Source organism: Cydia strobilella, chromosome Z (assembly GCF_947568885.1).
Source record: "Cydia strobilella chromosome Z, ilCydStro3.1, whole genome shotgun sequence".
NCBI classification, from domain to species: domain Eukaryota; kingdom Metazoa; phylum Arthropoda; class Insecta; order Lepidoptera; family Tortricidae; genus Cydia; species Cydia strobilella.
The window spans coordinates 23,909,848-23,921,331 of NC_086068.1; the positions used below are offsets into that span (position 1 = coordinate 23,909,848).

General features: G+C 35.8%; 1 protein-coding gene across 1 annotated transcript; it reads left to right on the forward strand.

Moving 5' to 3' along the window:
* The first annotated feature begins 9,643 nt into the window (after window positions 1-9,643).
* Window positions 9,644-11,484, forward strand: LOC134754616 (uncharacterized). The gene is made up of 2 exons (XM_063690934.1): window positions 9,644-9,720; window positions 10,956-11,484. The coding sequence occupies exons 1-2, from the start codon at window positions 9,709-9,711 to the stop codon at window positions 11,481-11,483; spliced, it is 540 nt and encodes a 179-aa protein (XP_063547004.1). The 5' UTR covers window positions 9,644-9,708; the 3' UTR covers window position 11,484.

Consider the following 11,484-nt stretch of genomic DNA (forward strand, 5'->3'; position numbering starts at 1 on the left):
CGACGACAATGAACGAACTTTCTGAACACACCTCAGAACACACGGTCGAACCTTATTGGTACAGTCCGTACTATATTTATCGGCACATTAGTGTAAATCCAATGCGTTTATTTGCCGTTGTATGTTTTAAAGAGCATTATTTACTAATTTTTGAACAGTCCATAGCATGCAAGTAAAGGGATTGGGACTGAGTTATTTCCTGTCCCTTATCCATAGGACTACATTTCAAAATATAAAACAATTCAAGAAACCTTCATGCCAAATTTCAGCTAAAGCGGTTCAGTTGTTTAGCCATGAAAAGGTAACAAACAGGCCGACAGAAATACTTTCACGTTTATAATATATTTTTTTTTATATTAGGTGTAATCTATTTATAGACATAAGGCTGATTATTTTTGACTTGTATTGTTACTGCTTGGCTTGGCACCGACTTCAAACATATCAGTTGGTAACGCATATACTTAAATACGGAACCCTAAAAATTATAATATTTTATTTCATCCTTTTTGAAGTAGGTTTTTTTTTTTTTAAGTTTTTGTTTTTCCATTTTTAGGGTTCCGTAAGGGTTCCGTAAAGTAGGGTAAAAACGGGACCCTATTACTAAGACTCCGCTGTCCGTCTGTCTGTCTGTCTGTCACCAGGCTGTAACTCATGATCCGTGATAGCTAGACAGTTGAAATTTTCACAGATGATGTATTTCTGTTGCGGCTATAACAACAAATAATAAAAAGGACGGAACCCTCGGTGCGCGAGTCCGTCTCGCACTTGGCCGGTTTTTTAGTTTTAATGCTGTTACATAGAACATGATGCGCGAGGCATGAATGAAGTAGGGGAGACCGAGGTGAGTTAAAATAGAAGTAACTTGAAACAATCAATTTTGCGGCATTTATAATCGCCTTGAGGCATGGACGGATAGAGTCGGCAAACTTTTGAGAAGAGCAGGCCGGAGTAGAAACCTGGAGTCAAAAGCCGGAGTTTTCAGTGGTTGGCAGTGAAATGTTTGGGTGATCCGAATAGCCGCAATCGTGCCTCCAAAGAGTCGCGTGTAGCTCGTGATCCGTGGTTTGCCGACCCCTGACTTAAGATAGGAGTAGAAATTCGTTGTGGCATCTTAGATAATACGAATTCTTTAAAGCAATTTTACACTTTCAGCAAAGCATTCTCAAAAAACATTTAGTATTTTTTTGGACCACATCATCAATATCATTTTTGTCTCTCTCTATTTATAGTGCCAACTTTTCGCAACAAGTTTATGATTATGTCTAACACAAGTATTACGAGTAACATTGGCTGAATTCGAGTCTTTCACATAAACTGAGAGCATGGGTGCGAAACTCCTCGCTTCGGGCAAACTCGGCTCTGTTCGGCTCAGCATTGCTCCGAGCAATTATTAGGGTTGTCACGGTTGTGCAGGCCGCAACCACAGATAAGGTAATGACTTGAATTTTGACAACCCTAAACAGCCGAAAGGGATAGTGCCATATATTAGAAAGGGACAACATGATTCGACCTTGAACCGCTGTCAAACTTCGGTTTTGTAGGAACTACAGGAACACTAGACTTATGGTTTTGTAGGAAGTTTCCTTTCTGTACGGTGGTCAAGGGCCTGACACTCTTTGATCGAGAAAGATCTTAGTCTTATTGCGATTCCTATAAGAGGAAGGAGAAAATAGTGCCATGCTTTGTCCTTATCACAGACCGGGTGGCATCATAGGTAGGAGGCGATGGCGAAATACCGAAATTTATAAGAGTGAAAGAGAAAAAATCCTATGCTGCCCAAATTTCATATGAATATTCGTTCTCTTACCCCCGGTCGCTCGGTGGCGCGTCTATTACTACTTGTGTATATGTCTATGACGGTAGTACTATTATTTATTCTGTGCTGAGAGTGACACATCACTCGAAGTTTGAAACGAATACGATTGTAAGTGGGGCTCGCCCACTTCCATCTTTCCGTCGCGAGCCTTCAGCACGAATCCTGCTTAACATTACAAACCTACTTACATTCTTTGAAGTAGCACGAAAATCCGCGTTTATATTTTTTGTAAAGAGAAAAAAACGTAATAACAGGATTGGCCTTTGTTTGTTAATAGAGATTCGCGGGCAGTTATACGAAAAGGTGGTTCTTTAATGTTGTATGTAAGGTGCATTTGTATACATAAGTATAGTTTAACACAATAATATACACGGCGTGCGTAAAAAAAATAAAGCGCCAGCCATTTTCCGTGTTAGTCATAAAATTGGAATAGTTTTGCATGTTTTTAGTTTATATATTGACGAAAATGTCTTCTTCAAGCATTGAAAATGAAGAACACATAAAATGGACGCTGCCAGTAATACTAATAGAGGCAAGAGCCGAGAACGATAGTTTTACCATCAAAATCGGATGAAAAATAATTGGCGGCATATGAAACTTTTATACAATGAAAAAAAGACAAAATACGCCAATTAATCCGCGGGTGGCGTGGATGCTGGTCTTGTCATACTGGAGCTTGTACCTTCAAGTAAGTACGTGACTTTTCTGCTTAAGACATTTATTTTAATAATTGACTCCTGTAATTCACCTTTTATTACTAAATGTATTCTTTTTACTGTAAATTATTGATTTTGTATCACAATTTATTGAAAAAAACTCATTTACAACCATAAAACATTAAATTTAAATTGGTCGGTGATAGTTTCATTATTTTTAGTTGTCGCAGCTATCAACGACCCGTAGGTCGGTAATGACCATAACGTAAGGTTTAGATTTTCTTCGTTTTATATTATTATATCATAACAACACAATTATTTTAATGGACCCTTTTAAATCCAAATAATTGTTCGTTTTAAACATCTATTAACTACATACACGTTGTTATCTAGTTTTCTTCTATCAACGTTGTACAATTACGCAGTTATGTTATTTTTGGAGGACTGATGTCGTGTAGCAACAAAGTTCATTATTAACTTTTTATTACTTAAAATTGCGTGTATGTGCTTATAGTTTTTTAGATCACATAATTACAACGTGTTTTTTAGTCACAAGGTCAATTAAATAAAAAATATTTTTTTTTTATGAGTCGGTAATACATTTTATGTCCGTACTTACATATTTTAACACCGACTCATAGGAATCGGTCATAGCAACCATTGTTCATAGTTACTTTTGTGTTAGGTACCCACTATTATTATAAATACACGCGTGTACTATGGAAACTAGGCAACGATAATATATAAGTATGTATCTTATATAGATAAATACATCTATGTATACAAGTAGTTACCTATGTATTTATTTATATAACTCACAATAAAATATTCGTCATATCAAAGATAGATATAACTCCGTAATAGATGGATACAGTCTAAGGAAAAAACGTGCGTGCGATATTTAGTTATATTTGTTGATTATTTGTTAAATTTGTTGATTATTTGTTAAAAGTAAAACATTTAGCAAATAAGTACTTTTTTTTTGTTTTAATAAAAAACAGAATATAAACATGTAAGCAAATATTTGCATTTTTATTTTGTTTTACCACACCAGTCTAGGTATTATACGTCTCACTGGCCGGGCTCATAGCCTCATACCTTCTCTTATAATCGATGGATCGGTAATAGCTGCTTAAAAATCGTTAATACCCTCACAGCCATTATTATGGGTCGGTAATAGTAACAATCGACTCATTAACTTTAGAAATTATTTTTTATATCATAATCCTTTATTTAAGTATAGGCAACTTAGTAATTACGTTTTATAAACATAATATTAGCATATAAAAATGGAAAAGTATATTTGAGGGCATTCTGTATGCTTAAAAACTATGGTCGATTCCAAAATTGCCTTAAGGGGGTCGTTAATACCTGCAGTTACCTTACGTAGACGTTAGCGTATGTGTCAATTTTGACACTGTCAGTGACTCATGGTACGAGCACAGGGCAATAATTAACGGTGTCACGTTAGACAATTATTGCAAAATAATGCCAATCACCTATCATTCTAAAAATACTGAGTAAAGATTAAAAACATGGATATGAACGACTACCGCGATATGATTTTTTTACTTTAAATCCGAACTGGGTTGCATCAGCAACTGTGGTCACGGATGACAAAATATTATGTGTCCAAAACTTTATTAAATTGTCATCAAGATAAAAACCTAAAATTGATTTCTTATGGATTTGTATACACTGTGCACTGTTAGTAAACGTAAAAATAAAATACCATCAAGAATCTCATGCTAAGTAATGATACGAGTTAGGTTGGAAGTTACAAACTTAAAACAAACAAAAAAAGATTACACTAAAAATTATCCGAACGACCTGAAACCTACCTAGGTAATTTTATAATATTTTTGACAATTATTAAGTTATGTTGATCCCACATTATTTGGTTAGTTTATCGTAACATCAGGCCATTATGTTGATTTCAATACTTTTTTAAATATTGGATTATAGCATTATAGTTTAATTGTTAAATTAAACAATATTTCATGATTTAAAATTTAGACAATTAGAATTATTTAGGTTTCGAAAAAAAAAATATCCCTAGATCATTAGAGATCCCTTATAGGGATAAGTCCGCCTTTGTACATTGTATATATTTATGTTCTTTTATTGTGTTTGTAATCTGTCTTATGTACAATAAAGTGTTGACATACATACATACATACATACATATTATTAAACTATTTTTTCAATAATATAAAATTTTGTGCTTTGTTAAAATAAATATAATGATATAGGATTATGGCATTATACAGTTTAATTGTTAAATTTAACGATATTTCAGGATTTAAAATTTAGGCATAATTATTCAGGTTTCGACAAAATAATATGTCAATATAATTATGCTTTCCTAAAATAAATATAATCTAAATTACAGTCCCATAAAAGTGTGTTCAAATCGGACGTGGCATACTACATCAATTTGGCATAGGCAATTTGCTACCTATGGTACATATATACCTTGTAGACGATTCGCATTGCACACTATAGCTGTCGCGTAAAGTTCGCGTAAATACATTACATATTTTTATAGTGTTGAATAACATACCTGCAAATAATGCGTATAGTGTATATTACTCTAAGAAGACACTTTCAACAATTAGATTTAAAAATGTTACGAAGCGAGCGATTAAATATGCCTAGGTACTTGAACAAAAGGCGCGAGGCGCGTCCGGAGAGCGCTGGAGCGAGTTCCCGAGTGCGGTGCTTTTCCTTGCCTGGCCTGGACATATTCGTATTTATATGCACAATAAAAAACTGCTAACCTGTGCGATTTTTTTAGATTTATTACTTACTCTAAAAGTAGTTCGTGGTTTCTAAAAAGCTACGAGATAAAAGTAAAAGTAAAAAATTACAATAGTTATTTCAATAAAATATGGTGAACTACTTACACAGTGTATAAATAAATTAAAACAAATTAGTAACAATAAAATAAATATCTATCTACAAAAAGAAACAAATGTAAATCAACCTGGAATGTCACAGACTCGCAGGTATCAAACGTTTACTATTCACCTGATATAAAATATTTAACAATCATTAAAAAATCATTTCATTGTATTAAGTAACGTAGATAAAATTAATACTATAAGGGTGCAAAGTTGTATTTTACCCGCGAGTGTGGAATTGAAACACGAGGAAGCGAAAGGATTCTATAGTTGAACCACGAGCGAAGTGAGTGGTTCAACTATATAATCCTGAGCATAACGAGTGTTTCAACACACGAGAAGTAAAAAACATTTGCACCCGTGTGTAACACAAAACTTTTCACCTCACTATAGCGAGGAAAGTGCAACATCCACAAGTTGTCATTTCTGACGTATGAAATGTCAATGATGCGTTTTGAAATTGCATCGACTCAACTTGTGCGTGCAGAATAATATTTAACATCATTATTAAAAAACAAACGTTTCTTATGGAATTTTAGGGTTTATGGCATAAAATTATTAAACAAAGCTAAATTTGGTATTTTTTATTAGATTCTCAAACCATTTATTTAATGATAATTAATATCGAAAGAACCATTATAATGAGCGTTTTACGTTTTGTTATCTGTCAAGCTACTTAAACACGCTCCATCCAAGGTCAAATTACTTTCCCCACTAGTGGATAAAATGCGTTTTTCCCCCCTGGTTTAAAGGATAAAAAACAACTTTCCGAGCTAGTGAGGGGAAAAAAATAAATATCGAATACGAGTATTTCATTGTCCATCTACTATGTTCCTGATGCCAACGGATTCCAATGAGCTTATAAAATATAATATGTATCTGTGAACAACAGCAAAACCTATCATTGATGATATTTAACTAAATTAGTAAAATTAACCGCATTGTTTTTAAGTGGCCCTCTGGCACACGCAATTGTCTTTTTAATACAGTTGCTCAAAAAGTGGTACTTTTTGTGGCTGCGTAGCGTGCGAGAAGCTCGAACTAGTGCTTTTTACTTTTTAGTTCCAAACTATACTTTCGAAACGCAGTTAAAATTGAATTTAGCGCGGAGCAGGTACCAGGGCCTCATGAGTTATGAGGAGGTGTCGTTGACCAACCCGCGCCGGGCCCGCGGCGGCCGCGGCCGGGGCGCGCACGAGTATGAAGGTATCGCGGGCTGCGGCAGCTCGCGTATCTTAGCTGTATAGGTACTTTTGGTTTTGGTTTGGTTTGGTGGTATGATTCTACTAATGATATATTAATTTATTATTTTTTCGCAATTGTATTAAAAAAACGTCGTTTACAACACGTGTGAAATGTCTTTTTACCACTAGTACCGAGGTATCTTGCCACGAGCTGAAAGCGAGTAGAGAGTAAAAAGATATTCTTTTCACACTAGTTGTAAAATGTACTATTTTAACCGACTTCAATTTCATAGAAGGAGGAGGTTCTGTATTCGGTTGTGGCTATTTTTTTTTATGTATGTTCACCGATTATTCCGAGACCCGTGGTCCGATTTGAGTAATTCTTTTTTTGTTCGAAAGGAGCTACTTCCAAGTTGGTCCCATATTAATCTGGTTCTGATCTGAGGATGGGATCCCTGAGGAATTGAGGGAACTCCTCAATTTTTAAAGGCACATGTATGGTGATTTGGGTGTTTTCATAAGCAACTTGAGCATTTTCTCTCGAAAACGACCAATTTGATGAAGTGGACCTGATGATGATGATTGTTTTGAAGATAGTGAAAATGATTTTTTTTATGTAGGATGTTCGGCGATTACTCCGAGACCCGTGGTCCGACTTGAACAATTCTTTTTTTGTTTGAAAGGAACTAACTCCAAGGTCGTCCCACATTAATCTGGTGCTGTTCTGATGATGGGATCCATGAGGAATTGAGGGAACTCCTCAAATTTTAAAGGCACAGGTATGGTGATTCGGTCGTTTTCTTAAACAACTTGAGCATTTTCTCTCGAAACCACCAATTTGATGAAGTGGAGCTGATGATGATGATTGTTTTGATGATAATGATTTTAGTGATTACCCCGGCACCCATGATCCGATTTGAGTTATTCTTTTTCTGTTTGAAAAAAGTTACCTCTCCAAGGTGTTTTCGTAATATTTTTGGTTTTAATCTGATGATGGAATCCGTGAGGAATTGAGGGAACTCCTCAATTTTTAAAGGCACGTGTATGGTGATTTCGGTGTTTTCTAAAGTAACTCAAGCATTTCCTCCCAAAAACCACCAATTTGATGTAGTGCAACTGTAGCCTAACCACGAGTTTGACACTAAATATTCTTCGTAACTTACTTTGTACACTAATATGCCAGTACGAGCGAGATGCATAAACAGTAAGTTACGCACACGATAGCGAATATATCAATCTCAAACTCGTGGTAAGGCTACTGGTAACTTCCCTCGTATGTGTATTATGATTTTTTTATGTAGGTAGTGTTGGAATCAACCAAAGAGACTGAGAGGTGAAGGTAGAGGGTATTAGTGTTTGGGGGGTTTGAGGTTGGGGGTTGAGGGGATGCGAGTTGATGGGTCGGGGACTGAGGGGTTGGGAGTTAAGGGATTGGGGGTTAGGGTTAGGAGCTAAGGGGTCTGGGGTTAGGGGTCGGGGAATGGCGGATGAAGGGTTGGTGGTTTAGGGTCGAGGGGTTTAGTGATCAGGGGTTGATGTGCTGTAAGGTTGAGTGATTGGGGGGTTTGAGGGATTGGGTCAGTGGCGGGGCGGAAAATGGATTTAGTGAGATGAAATTAAAAAATAATAATGTATTATTTCTAAGAAATGAGGTATTTGTATGCCGTTTGTACATTTTGTAAATGGAGAAAACAACTTTAAGGTTTTTTAATAACAGAACACAAAGAAAATAAGTAAGGTGATAATTTTGTTACGCACTCAAATCTATGTGGGTTTTTGTGAATTATGAACAATAAAATTAAGTTAATGTGTTTACAAATAACGTTTAAATTCGTTTTGGTTAAAAAATTAAATACCTGATTGTGAAAAATATCAATTTCTGACTACAGGCAGTGATATCCACAAAAGAATATGAGGGAATACTGTATTTAATACTGTCTTCCCTTTCATATGTTTTGTTTAGCTGAGATCCTGTATTTCTCTTACTTAAAATAAATATGTATTTTATTTGAAGAAATAAATAATGTAAATATAAACAATCCTATTTGGTATATCCCTATTAGCGTTGCAGTAGTAGGTAGGTGAGACTGGTGACGCTTATATTATGAATATGAATTATTTCTTCCAATAATATTTTTTAACTGTGTTCTTTTTTGCATTACATTGAGCGTTATAAAAACGAAATATAATTAAGCTTATTAAAACGTTACTATTAAAAACAATATAAACCAGAAAATAATGAAAAAAATAATAATACAATAAGCTACCACCTCTCACGCCCCCGGGCACGAACCCACAACCTCTTGAATGTGAAGCAAGGGGCTTAACAATTCGACCAAAAGTGCACATGTCGCTGTCAACGAAATTTGTGTACGGTTGTAGGTCTAAACTTGGGGTGGATACATTTCTCTGATGCTGTGTGTACTAGTAGTAGTAATCACTTTATTGTACACAACACAGGTTTACAAAAATAAAATATTCCATTTTTTCTTATACCACGTCGGTGACAATCAAGCATACGGCCCGCCTGATTCTTTAGTTAGTTAGTTACCGTAGCCTATGGACGCCTGCAACACCAGAGATATTACATGCGCGTTGCCGACCCTTTAAAAACCTGTACACTCCTTTTTTGAAGAACCCCATACTGTAGCCCCTCGGGAAAACCTCGGCAGGAAGCTCATTCCACAGCCGAAGCGTCCGCGGGAGGAAATTCCTCTTAAACCGCACAGTACGCGTTTAGGTTCTAGGGTGTGAGGCGCCCTGCCCACGGCGAGCGGTGCGGTGATAGAAAGGTTGGCAAGGGCAAGGTAGCCATTGTAGATACAAATCGTTAATTTTTGGTTATTTTTTTACTAAGCATTGCGATTAATGTAGATTTTTGTATTTTTATTAGTCGGTTACATTTTGCCTATACGAGCCTTATTCAAAACGAGAAGAGAATTCTATCACAGTAAAACAAATCTGTTGATTTATCTACAAAGATAAATCAACCAACCGAGGTATAGAAATCAAGAAACATTCCTATTAATATTTTATTGCTGTTTTTCCAATTTCATGGTTGAGCTAAGCATTATCTTGGTTAGATATGTAGATGTGATGAGGGTGGAAACTACTTTTGGTCAGTATAGTATTTGAAATCTGGTAACAAAATGCCTATGAAAGTAAGTTAACTGTTATAAAAATCATTTCCTTAGACTGTATCCATCTATTACGGAGTTATATCTATCTTTGTAAAAATGTAATACGAAAGTTTATATTACTTTATAATAGGTACTTACCGTCAAAACTGGCAAACAATAGTAGATTGTTAACCAAGGGATGAAAGGCACTCATTTTTGCCGAGGTATTTTGGTGCTCGAACGCAGTGAGAGCGCCAATAGTCCGAGGCTGAAATGATGCCTTTCACCCGAGTTAAACACTCTACTTTTCATTTCGAATACGAGGAAAGTAAAGTGCATGTGTTTTTTTTTAAACATGAATAAGTATACATTTTTATAATATTTCTTGAAGGTACTTTCAATTAACAATTAAGGCAAAAGTATCGTTATTTATGGAATGAAAAGTCAAATATCGGAATGGAAATTGTATAACAAATCCATTTAAACTCTAATTTCAATTGTTTATCGTACAAAATATTAAAAAAATCGTACTTCGAACGTAAAATGCTCTAGTGCAGACACGTATCATTTTCTGCACACCTTTTAGAACAACAATGACCCTCTTTCAGAGCATGAGAAATGAAAAAATCTTTATTAGAGACCTTTAACGCATTCACTGCCAGGGGGCGAGGCTTAGGAACAAACTTGTATGACGGTGAACGCACATGTGCGTTGGGGGCAGTGAATGTGTTAAATAAGTTATTTCTGTAGACCCATCGACATTGATTTTGAAAAATAGTTATGTGACGTATTACAAGGGGCATATGTGTTAAATAATTTCACGGTTAAGACTCACATGTTTTAGTCACTCGCGCGACATGTTTCGGAGAGCCTGGGTCTCCTATCTAAAGCACTAATAGTGCAAGCAGCGTTCACGACGACCGTGTTTTGCTTTCCGAAACATGTCGCGCGAGTGACTAAAACAAGTGAGTCTAAACCGTGAAATTATTTAATGTTAGTACGTCTCACAACAGTTTAAATTCAGGCATATGTGTTGTTTAACGCCTACTGCTAACATTGATACCCAAGCAAGCGAATGATCCCTTAATCGAAAAGTGTTAGTGAGCGTTGCGAGGATTTCAAGGCAACAAGCTTTGCTCCCGAATGAAACTCAATTTTTGTCACCACACCATCTCGAGAAAATTTCTTAATGTAAGTCATTACAAACTAAACCACAATGAACGGTATTCAATATTTGGCATTCAAAGTCATTAAATTATTGCTGTATTTAATTTCAGGTGTGGATTTTAAAAAGTATTGTAGTGGTGCAATTAGCAACCGCTCTCAGATTTCTGCCTCTGCCCAATAAGTTGAATGTAAACTCTCAAGCACCAATTATGCGTAGAACTAATTTAATTGAAAAAATGTTATTAGCATCTGTTAATCAAGATAAAAAGTCGTTACAGCCATCTAGGCCAAAGAACAACTATGGCACTCGAACAGCAATCAGACAGCTACAAGAGCCCGTGGACTCGCCCGTGGTTTCGCCGCAAAAGATGGCAAAAGAGCAGGTTGAAGAACAGGAACTAGGTAAATTGGTACGTAGCAGCGCATCTGAACTATTGGGAAAACCGTACGTTGAAACAAGAGGAAGAAATGATTATCTCGTTATTCAAAGTAACAACATGGATCCGTTCGTTACGGTGGTACCAAACAGCATATATTATGATGTAGAAAAAAAATGTGTTAACTGGTTGGATGCTTGTAGTCTAAAAGGCATCAGAGCGCACTTATTACAAAGAGTTCAAGACCCAACTGCACAATGAT